This window comes from Urocampus carinirostris, chromosome 3 (genome assembly GCF_059441175.1).
Source record: "Urocampus carinirostris isolate Australia breed hairy pipefish chromosome 3, RoL_Ucar_1.0, whole genome shotgun sequence".
NCBI classification, from domain to species: domain Eukaryota; kingdom Metazoa; phylum Chordata; class Actinopteri; order Syngnathiformes; family Syngnathidae; genus Urocampus; species Urocampus carinirostris.
The window spans coordinates 31,237,833-31,256,230 of NC_142351.1; the positions used below are offsets into that span (position 1 = coordinate 31,237,833).

The 18,398-nt window shown below is 38.8% G+C and overlaps 1 protein-coding gene across 2 annotated transcripts; it reads left to right on the forward strand.

The window, feature by feature from the left end:
• The first annotated feature begins 1,590 nt into the window (after positions 1 to 1,590).
• ptger2a (prostaglandin E receptor 2a (subtype EP2)) lies at positions 1,591 to 16,733 on the forward strand. Of its 2 annotated transcripts, none has more exons than XM_088331461.1 (3): positions 1,591 to 1,705; positions 5,599 to 6,517; positions 13,604 to 16,733. In XM_088331461.1, exons 2-3 carry the CDS (start codon positions 5,669 to 5,671, stop codon positions 13,889 to 13,891), a joined length of 1,137 nt encoding a protein of 378 aa, XP_088187587.1. In that variant the 5' UTR covers positions 1,591 to 1,705; positions 5,599 to 5,668; the 3' UTR covers positions 13,892 to 16,733. The 2 variants fall into 2 exon arrangements, with proteins under 2 accessions (XP_088187587.1, XP_088187586.1); XM_088331460.1 differs by having other exon boundaries at positions 1,592 to 1,705; positions 5,595 to 6,517.
• The last annotated feature ends 1,665 nt before the right edge of the window (positions 16,734 to 18,398 follow it).

Genomic DNA, 18,398 nt, shown 5'->3' on the forward strand with positions numbered 1-18,398 from the left:
AAAAAATAAGCGAGTCTATAGGTCACCTCGATCAAAAGCCCGATGCAAAATGCAGCCAAGAGGGTCAATCATTATGTTCAAGTTCGGGCTGGGCCAGGCTTCTCTCCAGCTGCCTTTTTTTAAATGATCCACTCATTATTGTTCTTTGATTCTTTTTTTGTGTGGAGGATCCGAGCGACGGATGACTTCACACTCGTTGCGCTCGGCGCCGACGGCATGCTCAGCGGTGCGTTCTGCACCAGCACCGTCTGGACCAGAGAAGCAGGCGCGAGAGGGGATTAGGATTGATGGGCTGCTATTACCCCCCGTCGGGTCGGGATGGAATTTTAGGCCCGATCCTACCTCTTGTGTGTGGGTTTTTGGTTTGGTTTGAACAATTTTATTGACACTATTAACACCAAATAAACAATATGAGGCTCCGGTTTAAACTTCAGACACTTTTGAACAAACCTGTTCGAAAAATCCAGCTTTGACATTTTTTCGGAATCAGCTGCCACATCTTTGAACAGGAATCGCACGAAGTTTTGTCTCCGCTCGCCATGGCAGGACTTGGCTGCTTTACTTTGCTAATAGGAACGCAGTATATCGCAGACAGAAAGGATGCAATATGATAGTGGTCAATATACCTCTTAAAACAGATTGATACCAGAGCCACAAGCCAAAGTTCTCAATCCTAACAGAGGCAATCACGCGACATACTCACCCTCCGAGGACACTACCCTAATACAGTTGAATACACTGAAGTGCAGGAACAGACAGCAAAGTATTTCCAATATTTAACATACAAAAGTCATTATGGTAAAAGCTTTGTTATTCTTCAAAGCATCTGATGAATACGCTTTTGTTGACATTGTTTCAGTTATTGTGTTCTGGGCACGTGATAGTCACAAAGCCTTTCACACGAGCGTTGGACAGTCACAAAGCCTTTCAGTGCTGGAATGGAATTCCAAACTGTTTTGCCAGGTGGCAATTCAGCCACACTGCTTTACAGTTAGTTGGAAAGCAAACAATATACTTGCCAAACATGCCGAAGATAAGCAAACAAATGCTTAGGGCCACGTGTGTCCAAACCAAACTTGAAATAGAGAAAAGGAAGTAACAGGTTATTATCGAGAAGTATGGGACTCCACGTAGAAACTTGTGCCCTAATGATACAAAAATGACTGGAAAATACTTTGTGTGCAAATTTATTTATCTGACTAGCACACAACCAACAAACAACAAAATTATGTTTACAAGGGCCACTTTTATGTAGTTTTTTATTTACGTACCAACATAAATATTGTGTTGTTTTGAAACACAAACCAAAATAGAATTGTTATTGTCAAAAGGTTGGCATATATGCATTATTATCAAAGGTAATGTATATTTATTAAGTGGAAAATGTAATAATCTTATCTGGCAAACTAATTGTTAGTCATCATGTTGTTTTCCAGAATTGCCTGTGACTGCCTATCACTTTCTGGAAGTACAATGAGATTACAGTCGTGGGATGATGTGGTTTTATTTTACTCAGTACGCACCCACTTCTTCACATTTCTGTAGTGGGCGTGGTTAAGTCGCGTGACGTCAGCGCACCTCTCCCATTAGGCCGGGTCCCCTTGTGAAGTCAGCTTTCTCCATTTCGCTTCATCCTCGTGCACGCACGGATCTACATGTCGCATTGATCCACGCTGACAACATAGACAACATGACAGCGAGCTAGGTGACAATCTTGTTTTTTGCAATGTTCTTCTTGATGTTGAATTGTGTTGTTTAGGTTTTGCGCTTCGGTAACGGTACTGACACCCTCTCTGCTTCTATTAGATCAGTGGTTCTCAACTGGTCCGACTTCAGGACCCATATAACCCACCTCCCACTAGCAAGCCGCGACCCGAATCAAGAGAAAAACATGTAACTTCTCAAATGTATTAAATATAAATTGATTGTGCAGTTTAAACTAGAAATAGTAGTAATATAATACTTGTGTTTTAAAAACAAATTGACCGGCAAAACAAAAACGACTTCAACTTCAAGTAATAATATTACCTTTAACGCTCAATTAGCTGCATTTAAAGGGACAGTGTGTAATATTTGAGCACTAAATGCTGCTCTAATGTGTAGTCCTTCAACAGACCTGCATGACTGTTCTACTCAACTGGAAATATTTTGTTACAAATAGCCTGTTTTCTATTTTTCATTTTGTTTTTGAAATTAGCTAATAAGACTAAAAGCAGTCTTAAGGTGTTCTTTCATGTAATGGCATAAAATATTACACAGTGGTCCCCATCCACCGGGCTGTGAACTGCTACTAGGGTGTGATTTGTTTGCGACCAGTGCTGCTTTTACCATATTTATTTGGGCATAATGCACATTCTTTTTAATTTAGAAAAAAACTAAAGGGTTGGGTGCGTTAGTATACTCTCATATCTGAGCAATGATTGATAAGTCAAAAAATGTTTGCACAACATTGGATGCAACAAGCAGGACAGCGGCTGAGTGGTTAGCGCTTCCTGCGGCAGAGTTCTGAGGTCATGAGATCGAACCTTCCTGTGTGGAATTAGCATGTTCCCCCCGTGCTTGCGTGGGTTTCCTCCCGGCACTGTGGTTTCCGCCCACATTCTTAAAACATGAATTTCAGGTTAATTGACCGAACCAAATTGTCCCTAGGTGTGAATGAGTGTTTGAGTTGCCCGTCTGTGTGCCTTGCAACTGGCTGGCAACCAGTTCAGAGTGTCCACTGCCAGCAGACAGCTGAGATGGGGTCCAGCTCCCCCGTGACCCTACTGAGGATATGCGGTGCAGCTAATGGATGGATGGATGGATGCAACCGGGATCTAGCCTGAGAGTGCCAAATCCTGACCACTAGGGATGAAGATGGCATGGGAAATGGCATTAGGTTTGATCTTATTATCATTTATTTTTACTCACGGTACCACATTGTTGATGTTATTATTTTCTCAAATTAAACTGGTCCGTGGTACAGAAAAGGTTGGGGAACACTGACCTAGCAGACAGACATCCATCCATTATATCCCGCTTATAAGTCTCTCCAGCGTGTCCTAGTGGCCTCCTGTTGGTGGGACATGTCCGGAACAACTCCAGTGGGGGCGTCAAGTAGGCATCCTTATCAGATGCTTAACCCACCTTAGCTGGCTCCTCTTAATGGAAAGCAACTCTACATTAATTCCCTCCCGGATGACCGAGCTTCTCACCATAGAAATCATATCAATATGTGATACAGTATATGCATTAATGACTAATCAAAATTTGAGTATAGGTATCAGTCTGAAAAACATTTAATATCTAGAAACCCTGGTAAAAAATGTTTGGGGTGGAGTAAGAGATAAGTAAGAAAAGCTTGCCTTTCATCTCAATGTGTTAACACTGTAGCATGCATATGGCCATAATAAAGAGAGGTTGCATGTAGGATACACAGCACCAATTACACCATAGTACAAAATCTTCGTAACACCTATTCTTCGGTATTAAATTAAGATCCATGAACCTTCAACAGAGTAATATTATAAGCAGAATCTTAGGTGATGTAAAGAACTACCTATCCCCTTTCAATGAACCAGTAAGTGAACACCTCAAGAATCCAAATTCTGTACATTGGTGCAATGAAAACAAGGGGGTTTCTTTTATGGTGTCGTTTTTCAAAAAGACAGAGAGCTTCGAACGGATTTCCAGGCTATCTGGCGCCTGTTTAACTGTGGAAAGGTCAGATGAGTTATTAGAGTGCAGTCGGTGCCAGTGTTATAGGCATGCATTTAGCCTTTTTGTGATTGCAATTTATATGTTCTAAAAAATACATTGACTACTGATAATGTTGACTGTTTTGAAAGTTTTGTGAAAAAGATGAATAAGTGCAGCTATGAAACAGTGTGATAGGTAACGTAAGACCTGCGATGACTTAGCATGCCTAGTGTGTCATATGCATTTGACACTTGGACTGCATTTGTGCATATGGGCTCAGTTCAATCATTTCAAACATTTTGTGACCTCTGCCAAGAACAGCACCATGCCAAAGCTTTATGACCATTAAACACACTCTATTTAATGAGGCTTGTATACCTTAGATTTATTTGAATTGGATCAGTCCTTTAATTGATCACAGGATTTAGTCATATAATTCAACTGTCGCCCACATAAAGTAAATTCCTTGTAAAGTGTATCATGAAAATGGATTTATTTCTAAATACTCGTAAAATGTTTGATAGTTGCATGCACAAAGACAAAACTATGTATCACATGTGGAATTTAACCGACCGTGGCAGTATACTGTTGTGTTAAATGGTATGGTAATCATGCGTAAACTGGCCGTGGCCATATTTTAGTGGCCGTCTGATACAATGTTTTAAAACAACACAATTCGAGTAATACAGGCAGCAGTTAGCAATCTAAGTTGCTGTGTCGATGACCCGAACATTCATCCTCTCTGAATTTCGTTATTTTGAAAAAAAATTTGGTGACGTACAAAAAAATGACATGGCGCTGTGGACAAGCCCACAACCGTCTGCTTTAATTTTACTTCGTTTCGAGCTGTTTAGGGCAGAACACATTCGGTTAAAGTTTTTTTTGTCAGTGCGGCACAAGAATGCTGAAAGTAAAAAAAGGCTTGCTTCTAGTAGAGTCCAAACGCCGACACAAACCCCAAAAAGATTAAAAAAGAAAAGTTTATTGGAAATGCAAGTACTTGCACGCGCATCATGAATGAGCTGAATATGCCTGTGATCATGAATTTAAGCGGGGAGATGGTGGCAGAGTTCCAAATTTCGTACAGCTTCTTTAAGTAATTATTTCTGAACTTCTGTAAATCCTGTAAACATCATTTTACTTGCCAAATATCAATGTGTATATCTGTGATACATCAGCTTGGTGGTCTAGGGGTATGGCGCCCACCCTAAGACTCTGAGGTTGCTGGTTTGAGCCTTGCCTTGGTCAACATATATATATATACACATATATATGTTGTCTGCGATATGACATATTTTCCTGAAATTGCTGATTTTAAAACCAATGATTTTAAAGGAAAATGATTAATGAGTCCCACATTTTTTCATAAAACTGTATTTGGATACCTAATAACGTGATGCGTATATTAAGAAAATATATAGAGCTATTTTTAAATGTTTTTTGGCAACATTACTTATCCAAATTACTGATACTGGTACTTGCTATGTGTTTACTCAATGAGTATTATTTTGAAAACAAGCTGTAAGTGCTAATTAGGATATTTTTTTAAAAACTAAAAAAATGTGAAATATTTAGGAAAAACATTAAGTCATGAATATTTTCAGTTATGGGCGTGGTCACATTATGAAGTCTTATCTTGGGGAACCACAGTAGCCTTGTTTAAACATTAGTGCCAGAACCATATAGTTATAGGTAGAACACTTTAAAACATTCCATTTGATAGAACATTTTGAATCTGTGAGTCTATTTTGGGTGATAATTCTATCTGCCAGTGTGCCTTGAGCTATTTTCTAAAAGATTTGGAAACTCTACTCCACCGGGTGCAGTTCTAGTCGTAACTTGCCTGACACGGCCATAGATAAAAACAACGTCACGTCTGGGCGCTATCTTGCTCACAAGGTCTTGCTTGTGTTCAGACAGGATGGCCGCTGACGACTCAGTGAAATGTTTCTGACACCGTCCCTGAAAGAAGCGGGAGACATATTTCGGGATGACGGCACCGGCGCAGTTCCCGAGCACGACGGTGCCAGACCCTTGCCACAGCAAGCACCACATCGATTCCAGAAAAAGTCCCGTGATCAGTGCCGTCATGTTTGCCGCGGGGCTCCTGGGCAACGTGGCTGCCCTTGTGATCCTGGAGATCCGGCGGCGACGAGAAATGAAGGCGGCCGACAACCGCCGCCGTGCACTTTTCCACGTTTTGATCACCTCGTTGGTGGTCACCGACTTGGGCGGAACATGTCTGGTCAGTCCCCTTGTGCAACTTTCCTATTCGCACAACATCACCCTGGAGGGCATGTCACCCAAAAGCCACGGGGTCTGCTTCTACTTTGGATTCAGCATGACTTTCTTCAGCTTGGCAACTATGTCTCTCCTTCTCATGATGGCGCTAGAAAGGTGCTTGGCTATCGGCTACCCTTACCTGTACACTCGGCACGTCACTAAAAAATTAGCCTATATCACGTTTCCGGTGGTGTTTTTAATATCTATTCTATTCTGTCTCCTCCCTTTTGTGGGGTTTGGGAAATATGTACAATATTGCCCCGGCACGTGGTGCTTCATTGACATGAATCCGGAGAGGACTCAGGACCGCGCCTATGCTAACGTGTACGCCACGGTGATGTTGGTGATGGTGCTGTCAATAGTGGCCTGCAATGCGTTTGTGGGTTACCAGCTGCTGCGCATGTACCAGCGCAGACGAAGGAACGGGGGCTCGGTCATGGCGAGCACACGCTCCAACAGCGAGCGCAGGTCCATGTCAATGGCAGAGGAGGTGGAGCATCTCATCTTACTGATCTTCATGACCACCATCTTCATCATCTGCACGCTGCCCCTAGTGGTAAGAGCGAACAACAGATACAGTTGTGCACACTGATAATAACATTTCTTCTATAAACATGTGTTTTATACGAGTAGTCAGCAACCACCGAAACGCAAAACAATGTCTGCCGAAACGTCCTACCTTGTCCTATTGTAGGCCGATCTGACAAAAATGTACTTGTCTTTACAGTCAAGTTAAACCAGCAACACTGAAACTCAAAATTTTTGCAAACAGAACTTTTACTAATGTTATGAACAGGGGTTTGCATGCATGCATACACTGCGTGTTTACTGTAGTCAACAATCACTGCAAGAAACTAGCACAGGAAACCACACCAGGCTTAAAACATATGTCAGAAAACGACTTTGAAGCACTGAAAGAGTCAAATAAGACTAAAATAAAAGGAAAATCGTAAGTATCTACCACTTCCAAATTAATTTATCTTTTCTTTCAAAGGCACATATGATAGGTAGAACAAAAACCTATCCCAGGCAATCATTTTCAGCGTTGTGCACATTTACTTGCTCTGGCCATTGCTAGGACGTCAACAGGAATCGAACGTGCAGTGGTGAGAGCGGCGTATCCCAATCACAGGGCCACTAGGATTGTAGATGACAAAGGAAAAGGCATCCGATTTTATCTCATCATCACTTTATTTTTGCCTTCCACATTTTTCACCGTTATCGTGGCGCATTGTTGGAAAAAGGTCAGCCAAAACAAAGATTTACTACGTGGTACTGTGAGCACAAAGAGTGTGATAATGAGATAAAATATAATGCCTTTTCTTTTTGTTATTATTTGTATTATTACTAATGTTATTATTGGACTGAGAGAATATGGTTAGACATTAAATAAGTCCTTGGTACAGAAATGGTTGCCGACCACTGTTTTATACAATACAGCTATATTTAATATGCAAAAAAGGATAGTTACTATTTACAATTTTAAACGTCAACTATTAAATTCCAAACTAACCGTTAGAGACTGATTCTGGTTTGAATTACAAAACAAATGCTGACAAAACAAAACTTGTAATTACAAAATCCTCAAAGTACACCCAAAAAACAGCAGAACCACAAAATATAATCACACCTCAAATAAAATCAAATATCATAGGAATAGAAAGCAGTATAAACAGTCACTATTATCATCATGAAATCAATCACTAATATCCAAATCTAGTATTTATTAAAAAACTTTAAAAAATGCATCCGTCACAAGACACTTATAAAAAAAACTCTACACTAAACGATAACGATCGATATTTCACCTTATTAAAACAATAAATATCTATTGTACAAAGGTTAATGTAAAAAATACAAAATTCAGTAAAAATGATCACGATTGTTCTCACGAGAATCGTCGCATATTCAGAACTCCTCCAGAATTGTTTTCTATTCCTCACTTTTTTTTAATCGCTTTGGATTTTTTTTCCTGCTGCTTCTGTTTTTTTCTTCTTTCTTCTAAACCCCTACCTTCCAAAAATACAAAAAACTTCCAAAACCAGGAAGGCAGACGACATGGACTCCATAAAACAGCTATATAAGAGATATTTTTAAAAGAGCTAATATTGCTTTGACATGATGGATTACACAATGGAGAAAGTGCAGAGAAAATTTAGAAAATGCTGAGCGGAAGAATATGCGGAAAAAATATGGAAATTAAGAAGGACTTCATGGGACTAACGCGGTGAAAATGGAGAACGAACTGGAGAAAATCAAAGAGGTAATCGAGCCATATCAACAGAGTATCAGAAAAAATCAACTACACAAAGACATCGAAGAGAGGATTAAAATACTACAACATAAGGCAGATGGTTTTGAACAATGTGCTAGTCTCAACGATTTAATCATTACAGGACTAAAAGTTGAGCCACTCACAAGAAATATAACCCCGAACGAAAACTTTAGCTCAACAGGTGATTTCTCAACTCAGAAATTTCTACATAACAGTAAATGAAGACCTTGTTGACCTCTGCTATCAAATTAATTCAGGAGGAAAAATACCACCATCTGTTTTGCTATGGGTTTCCAACCCATTGGAGAAGCATTCTATTTTGGAACAAGGTCCTAAAATAAAGGGCCAAAAAGACTACATCAACAAAAATATCACCAAAATGGATGCTGAAATCGCTCGTAAGGCACGTCAAATGAAAAAAAAAACAGCATCAGGACAGCACCTGGATGACAAATTTTAAAACACGGCCGATCGAGAGGATTGAAGACCTGAACAGACTCGTAAACAACTGAACTAACGTCCCGTTGGAATATAGATAGATAGATAGATAGATAGATAGATACTTTATTCATCCCCGTAGGGAAATTCACACTTCCAGCAGTCTACCTCGTTGTTTAATAACAGATGAACATGATGCCCTAGGGGTGCTTGTAGCGAAGTGGATGACGTCACGCCAGTCCAAAAATTCGACATCCCTGCGGCAGATGGAAAACTTTTCTTTGTGAAAATCCAGGGATACACCACCACGTGTTAGCAAGTCCGCCTCCTCTCCGATTCCCCCCGGCTTTCGTGTCTCTGTTTAGCGGCGTTGAAGCCGGATTGCTCCGGGTAGCTCCGGGTGGCTACACGTTAGCGTCCGGAACGCTAAACGTGAGCCACGTTTCCGCAAAACACAGCAACTGCGCTCCCTGTGCGCTTCGATGTTTTCCACCAGCACTCGATGATCTTATTTGGTCGTGAGTTCGCATTTACCATGATTACGGACGGTACCGAAGACTTATAACGCCGCTAGCCGCTTCGCTAGCTCCGGCTTTTCCTCCACGATAGGCCCCTTCATCACGCCGGCACGAGAATTTTTATATCTTTTATTCTGCATATTTTTTTCACTCTCCTGTTTTGTTCTATTTTTATTTTTTCTACTTTTTTACTAGATAGACTTGTGTAATTCCCCTTTCTTTAGAAATGATTAAACAACATAACATCTGAATAAGAGGACAAGAAAAAAAGGAGGAAAAAAGGAATGGATTCATAAATGAATTTGTTTATATGATTGATTAAAAAAATTCCAAAGTTATTTTCAGGAGGGGTCTTTTACAAGCCTTTGGCTTTAAACTGACATCCCTTTTTTCTTTTCAGGTGATTTGTTCTTATTGTGATGTGAGGTTTGTTGCAACATGACTGAAAAAAAAAGAAATACAACAATAAACGTAATTTAACGATAATGTTAGAAATAAAGCGCATGCTATGTCGAATATTGAGTTTTTGGATTGATGTTTTAAATGGACATGTTAAAAAAAGATAGCTGAGTATGAATAATGTATGCAAGTCTTAACAATAGTTGCTAAACAGTCCGACATCAAATTCAACCTGCACTGATAAATTATCTGCCAGAGCGAGCTCAAATTCGACAAATGGAATTGCCTTTGATGGGCTGCTCTATGTCTAATTCTCTGTATGCCTGATTCCATTTCCAATTGTCCTATAGAGTTGTCAGAAAAATGGGGAACAAAAGTGAAAAGGACAGAGATTTAAATAGTTTTTTTTTCCTTTTGAGTCGCACTTCCCTAATGTCCCATGTCTATTTAATAACGGAAATTCTTGCCAATTGGAGCCTTGTTATTTTTGAGGAGTTTGTCGTCTCTGAAAGCGTTGATTCAGAGTTTTTATTTAAGGTGACTGAATTGTTCATGAAGAGCAACATAGACTAATATTTCAGGAAATGTTCTTAACAATGCTTTGCACTACTAGAAATCTATAATTAATCACAACCTTTTTATGTACTCAGATGGATGAAGCAATGTGATACTTCAGTTTGTCTGACACCCCTGGATCATATTGCCTTTTTCAGCTAGATTAAAAACTGGGTTGTGTGTGTGCGCCGTGTGGTGTTTATGATTTACACTTTAGCCTATTGGTGGTTGAGAGAAAATGATGCCCGTGAGGGGTTCATCAACATTGTAAAAATTAGTTTTTACTGCAAATGACAGAGTAAAATCTGATAGTCCAGGAAGCGTACTTGTATTCATTACAAGCAAACTTTTCATATTGTTTTTGTGGTTGCACTCTCTGCCTTGAGCAGGTTTGACAGCAGTTAACACATAGATGAATAATTGCAAGGGAATTGCAGGTACGTACCCTGGTTTTAAGTTCACGTGTTACGGTAAGGAAATAAAATGCAGACTTAATTACCTCGTAAAAGACTCTTCACTTTGCTGTGTTCCTCGCCAAATTTTTTTGACAGACCGCTGAGGCCATCACATAGCAGGTACGTTTAGACTCAAACTAGATTACACGTTCAGTAGGTTGTCTTAATTCATTCAAATTTGTTTTTTATGCAAACATCGAATTGTTTGGATATCATTGTTGAGTTGTTTTGGCTGATCCGAGAGGAAAGGGGGTGACGGGAAGATGAGGGGTAAATTTGGCAAGTCATCGTAACTTTTCACAAGCAGATTAAAGTGGATTACAAAAATAAACAGAAACATAATTAAACATTTCACTTTCAAGAAACCCGTTTATCAGGTGTTAGACTTCTTTTAAACATTATTAAATAACAGTTTATAGCCATCAGGATTAATATGCCATAAAAACGTGAATAAAGATATGTGAAGTTTAGCACCAGTGCATTCGTGGTTATACAAACAATAGGCCACATAAACACGTTAAGTTTTATACATGAATGAATTGTGGAAAAAACCCTGTCAGGTAGCTAAACAGTGAAGCACATTGTTCCCCTGCGACTCCCCAAGAGACATCAGCAACAGGAATTTCAAAACCCGTGAACTCGTCATAGTTTCCATGCATTGTATTTACGCAATATTCGATTATTCTCGAGACATATTAAACAATACTATTGAAAATGTTTTGTGATTATCGTTACGTGGAAACACAATAAGCAATCGTGGTTAAAAATTGTTTTCACACACACTCATGCACTTAGACTTTTTTTCGCAGCAAAGTCAATAGGGTACACACTTAGATGACAATTTTAGGAAATAAGTGCTGAGCGTAATGGCGTGAGTGTTTTTCGCTGCTGTGATGTAAGATTACAGAAAAATATCTGAGATCAAAGCAATCTGTTATGTAACAGAAAGTTGGTTGTTAAGGAAATAAATGTTTTTTAATAGTTCTGGGGATTTTTGTGAGTGCTGGCACCGTGAACTGCAAAAGCAATGTAGATAGCTGAAGTGGATTGGTAGCAGAAGGAAACACATGGTTTATATATTAGTTCGAAGTCAACTTTCAAAGGTTTGACAGAAAAAAAACTTTGTTTATGTATTTAGTCATTCATATGCTAATCTTAATGATTCTTTTGCAGAAACATAATGTATGACTGGGCTCCCGCTAACCTGAAAACATTGATAGAATATGAGTCAAGAAATATTATTTCATTCATCTTAGGGGGCCCACCTTTTTTCTTTTTGTTGTCTTCAGAAAACTTAACAAAAGTCTTCCTAGACACGGATTACCTATTTATCAATTAGCCGAAGCCCAAACCACTGTGCTGTCGTTTCCAGTGGACAGAAAATAATAAATGGCTTCTCACAGAGAATCAAGTGGACATTACTTTTGAATTTACACAATCATAATATAAATCTTAATACCTTGTTTAAGTTAAGTCATGTTTATTTGTATAGCCCTTAATCACAAGGAGTCTCAAAGGGCTTGCATGGACCATAGACTGTTGCAAACTACAGACTATTGTTACACCATCCCCTGATCTAAAACCTTCATTAGGGCAAGGAAGACTCAAAAACCTCAACATGAGGAAAATGAAGAAACCTTGAGAAGGGACTGCACATGAGGTAATCCCCTTTCCAGATACACAACAAAAATATTACCAAGGATGATCAGACAAAAAATACAAAAAAAAATACTACAAAATACAAATACAGTAATACTTGGTTGGTTGGTTAGATCCCTTGACCACTAGGTGCGTAGGGGCAACATTTCCTGTGGTGCATCCTGGGCAACTACAGCCTGGTGGCGCCCATCTGTCTCCAGGCCAATGTTTCCACACGATCTTGAACTGGGGACCTTTGCGTGCAAATATATTAACCACTGCACTATACTACAAAACTAAATATCAAATGAAGTGCTTAATGTTGGTTTGTTGATTTCCTTAACCACTAGGGTCATAGGGGCAATATTTCCTGTGGTGTGTCTTGGGAAAGTGCAGCCTGGTGGCATCCATGCCACTCCAGGCAAAAGTATGTTTTCACCCAGTCTCGAACCGGGAACCTTTTGCATGGCACCTATTAAATGATTTTGCTTTAATTGCGATCGTTTCAAGATTAATTTTATAAGCCTAGTATATATCAAAAGAAATATAATATGAATATGACTGTGTACAGTATATCTATTGAAAAATTAAATAAAAACGTAAAAAAGGTCTCCAGAATCGGCCACTCGGCCAATTTTTTTAAAACATAAGGGGCTGATACTACATAATACTGTTTGAAAATCGTTTGGGTTAAGGTATTTAAGGACTAAATTTACACAGCACAACACATGTTCAAGTCATTTGGAAATAGGTATTTCAATTAAATAAACAAGTCTCTCGTATAGGTTTTCAACATTTTTAACAACAAATTAAGTCAAATATTGCTCCCCTGCCAAAATTGTGCAAACAGCAAGACATTTTCATGCCTAGGGCAAGTTTAAAAAAAGTGTGACCTAAATAAGCCCATTTTCTTGGCTGTGACGTGAACTATCACCTGCGCTGTGAGGGTAAACACAGTTGGCTTTTTTCCCAGCCAATCAAAGGATTTCCTCATTTTGTATTCAGCAAAAGAAGCATTGCTTGGCAAACATTGCTTAAGCATTTATGTATATGTTATTTATTTTAGCTTGAAGATAAGAAGGTAGACCTTGTTCCTCTATCACAGCTATTGTGCTATCGCTTTGTTGTAAGACAGTAATATTTGCTTATCTGTTATCAGCCAAAAAGGCTGTAGAAATTGTTTTGTGTTTACTCATTCCTCTTTTACAGTCTTTACTTAGCAAAGTAATCACATACAGTATTATACATTTGAGAGATTTCACAGAAAGACAAATTAAACTGTCTTGTGTCACTTGATATAACAGAAAGTGGATTTACAACCATGCTGATGCAAAGCCAACACGTTTGCTTTTTTCTTGTTCCAGACTCGCGTTTACATTAACTCGGTCGGAGTCCGTGTGGAGTCCCACCACCTGGACCTCATTGCCCTCCGTTTTATCTCGGTCAACTCCATCATTGACCCCTGGGTCTTCATCCTTCTCTCTCCTGGCGTGCTGCACTTTTGCTGGTCCTCCGTTTGCAAATCCCCCCGAAGAACTTTGAAAACTACCCGGCCCACATCATCAAAAGCCAAAGAGACTCGGACGAGCGTAGAGCTTTCGCGCTCAGAATTGGAATACTCTGAGGATTTTAAACCTCCAGAAAATGTATGATTTCTTGTTTGTAAATTCGTTAGCTGTATTTATTTGAACTCTCAAAAGGTAACAGGGTTGGATGTCCTTGCTATTCACACAATGCACAGACGTTCTGAACATTCTGTTGCTCTATTTTCGGGCTGTTTCAGTTTTATCAGCAACTGGCACTTCCTCATCATGTCCGGGTTGTTTCCCATTCTACTTGTACTTGTTTGTGCATCGGTTAACTGTATCATGCTATGTATTTTATATACTTAAGGCCAAGTATAAAGCTAATGTGTTGCATGGCCTGACAAATGGGGATTTTTCGTAAGGAAAATGGCTATTTGTATACTCTGTAAAAATAAGTGTCCACTTAGTCAAAATAAAACAACATAAGTATAAAGATAGATAGATACTTTATTCATCCCCGTAGGGAAATTCACATTTCCAGCAGTATCCTCATTTTAAAAAATAAAATAAGAGATATAGAATACAAAAATACCCAATATAACATGTAGAATAAAAAGCATTTAAATAATGTTCCAAAAATAGACACTGTTATGAAAATAAGGCAAAATATGCAGATGTGGTCAGGTTAGGGTTTAATATGGGCTTTTACTCCCCCAGGTGTAGTTAAAGAGCCTCATGGCATGAGGGAGAAATTATCTCAGTCTGTCCGTGTAGCAGGAAAGCGACAGCAGTTTTTCACTGAAGCTGCTCCTCTGCCAGGAGATGATGCTGTGTAGTGGATGTAGTGAATTGTCCATGATTGACAGCATCTTGTTCAATGCTCATCTCTCAGCCACAGTTGTCAGGATGTCCAGCTCTGTGCACACAACAGAGACCGCCTTCCTCACCAGTTTATTCAAACAAACTACAGGAAGAACATTTTACTGCCTTAAAACACGTTGTCCTTTCGTATTTAACTTGACAACTTATAGTACATTTCTATACGAGTCACCCATTTTTACTGATAAAGGCTGAATAGCCTATGACTATAGAAGTGTTTTTTTTAAATGCTTTATTCTTATGTTGTAATACCTCAAAATTTAAAAAGACATTGAAAGGGCATTTTTATTGCTGATTTTAAAAACGTTTTGGGGAGATTAAAATGGCCAGTTGCTCTCTCAGTCCACTCGCGTAGTTCAATAAAATTTGACAACGTGCATTGGCGGAGGTAAAGCGCTCGTCTTGGGATTCAAGAGGTCGCATGTTCGATTCTTGTCCCCTCCTTGTTATATGTGGAAGTGTCCTTGGGCAAGACACTGAATCCCTAATGCCCCCAATAGCAGGTAGTTGCCTTGCATGGCTGATGCTGCTATTGGTTAGTTAGTGTGTAAAAGTGTGAAGCACATTGTAAAGCGCTTTAGGAGGTCTTCATTGACTTGAAAAGCGCTATATAAATGCAGACCATTTAGACATCAAGGAAATGGTATTAAAACAGAATTGTACTATTTTTTTTAATGAATTGAAGTGGACGCTTCGGTTATTTTCAGTTATTCATTTGTAATCGTTTGGATTTTTTTTTCTTTCTCACAGAAAAACTAGCCAAGTCGTGCTCAGGCCAAACAAAATACGACTTTGGCGCCACCTATGTATTATTTATTTCGATTGAGTTGCTCATTGTGGTATTAACTGTTTGCAAAGTCATTGAATGTATATGCACAAACACTACCGCTTGACATGTTAGACTACTGCGTCTCTCCGCTTTGAAAAGCCGACCGATCTAAAAAAAATGCATCTACCATTTTTCTCGTATTTTAACAACAACTAAAACCTTGATTCGAGTCTAGTTTTTTAGTCTACGGCTGCTTTATCTTGAAGTATGACCGAGTGTGCATGAATAAACCGCTCCAGCGATCGCTTTGGGTTTACATTTAGGTAAAAGCTTGCCACTTCTGGCTTTAAAACAAGTTCGTTTGTTTTACATTTTCAGGAGAGGTATTGTGTTTAACATGTAAATATAGTGTGCGACAAGATCAAACGCTTTTTAATGCCAAAAGGTTGGCATGTATGTGAATGGAATACACATTCAAAGCGAAAATGTCGCAAGAGAAAAAGGGTCACCTACTTTTAGCATTAAAATGTTCATTTACCTCAACATTTGTGTGTTAACGGCCGATTTTTATGTCATTGCATAAATTCTTTTGTCCACATTTGATGTCATATCAGTTTATGCTACTGCTCATATGATTGTGAAAGTGGTTTGTTTATATGTTTGTGTTTGTTAGTATAGCATAATAAAACTACTGAATGCAATTGTTGATGTAAAGTGGCGTGATGACGGCATGACGTACCTTTGATGCTCTCTGTTTGAAATGATTTGGCTCTGTTTGAGGCATTAAAACTCAATTTTCTACCCCCCTTTTAAGGAGGGCCCCCAGTTACAGATGTATTTTCCCTTTTCATGATCATACTGTACAAGACACACCAACAACAACTTCCCACATCCTCACGTGAACACTCTCAGACCAGGAACTTGTGGAATAGAGAAGCGAGATGTCACGCATTATCTGACTGTTACAGTTGGTTCTCTAAAATTCATCACAAAATTACAGAACTTTTGTCACAAAGTTTGTTTTGCCTTTTTCCAGCGCGGATAAAAAAATGTTCTGCTTTGCCAACAAACATTTTTTGTTCAGCTTTGATCAGAATTGGACAATGTTCTAAAAACATTGTGGATGTGATAATTACATTGTAACGGTCTATTCATCCTTGCGTTCTCAGACATGAAAGGTGTTTCAAAACAAATGTTATGCCTATGTGAAGTAATGTGGAAGACTTGCCATGTGAACACGTAATTATTGACTGTAGATGAATGTCAACTCACTGAATGTACGTACCTGTGTATCATCCAGTAAACATTTTTTCCAACCTGCTTTGTGGCCTTTCTGTCACTCACAGTCACGGTTAAATTCATTCCATATTTCAAGATTTACAATTGAAGCACTCACATATGTCGATTGGCTTATTTCCAAATGCATAGGGACTATAAGAAAATTTGATTGTATTGTTCTAAGCCTATGAGACATTTGAAGTATGTAAAGAACATGTAAATGTATTCCAAATTGTACTCAACAAAAAATGACGAATTTAAACACTTAGTACAAATCATGCATTAAACAGGAAAGTCAAATCACAAAATGTCCCATGCTTGCTCACCAATATCATTTAAGCAGACAAATGTTGTGTCCGCGGAACATGAATGAAGCAGCAGACTCAAAATGTTTCATGCATCTTACTAATCGGAAATGTAGAAACTAAAAATGAACTCTGAAGTCGTTTCAAGTACAAGTCACACTAGGCCAAAAGGTTTAGTGAGGTCGAAAGAGAACATACATGAATTGTATAGGATTATAAATGGCTTTTTATATCACACTGCTACGTAGTTCTTTTATCTCTTGGTTTCCTAACGTCTTGAGTCAGCTAGGAGTTGAAAATACTTAGAATGGCCAAAGCTATGTAGATATTTATGGAAGAGCACATATATCGGCACACAGGCGTATGAAAAAAGGAGAAATGATGATGAGGGAAATTATCTCGGATCAGATACAATGGAAAAAAGCCCTTTTCTTGAAGAAGATTGATGTGGAAGAAGACAAAGCTCATTTTCAGCATTAATATAGAAGTTAGTTTTTGGCCGTAAAAATTACATTTTTGCGTGGTATAAGAAGTACTTTTCGGCGTTGAAGTATACATAAATCTTCCCGGAGTACATGCCGCAAAAACAGCCCGTAACTTTCAACATCATATGAACAAGCGCGTAGGCTTGGTCTTGGCATTGGTGGGAACACAGCACATTTTTTTAATTGATCACATACTTGACGAATATTGGTGGGAACACGTCCCCTCTGTCCATGCCAAAACTACGCCATGTGACCAAAATATCGTAAGAAAGATATGCCGTTATTGGTTGAACCCCTGGAATCTGGGATGTCATATAATGCCTCCACAAGTGGTAAAATGGAGACCTGGTAAGAAAGTGTAGATTTTGATGCTTTGCTTTGTATTTAAAATTTTGGATTTGTGGACAAAGTGAAAAATGAAGTTCTTTTTTAACTTCCAAATGAACTATAGCACTAATACTGTTTCTACAACTAAAAGATTAAGATAATTTTTTTGTGTGTCAGTATTTTCAAACATGCATCAAATGTTATGTTTGCAAACAACATATACAGTATATGCGTACAAAAACCTCCAGAAGATGAACCACTAAATTGATTTGGACTCTTTGAGTCCCTAATCTTGGTCAATAAAGTCTGTTGTTTTCAATCATTGTTTTTCTTCAACCTTCAACACTTGGTATATTTGAATTCCAACTGTAAGATCTCACTGCTTTCATCCTCTGATCGTTCCCTCCTTCATCTTCCGCCACCACTAGCAAACCAAAGTGAGATAATACTGTTTATCAAGACTTATCATCCTGCAAAGGAGACATTGAATGCTGTTTTCAATTTACATGCACATTTCTCCTTGCTCTCCTCTTCCATATACGTTTCAATTTGCTGTTTTCAAAGGGCAGCAAACACAGTGCACTAGAGCT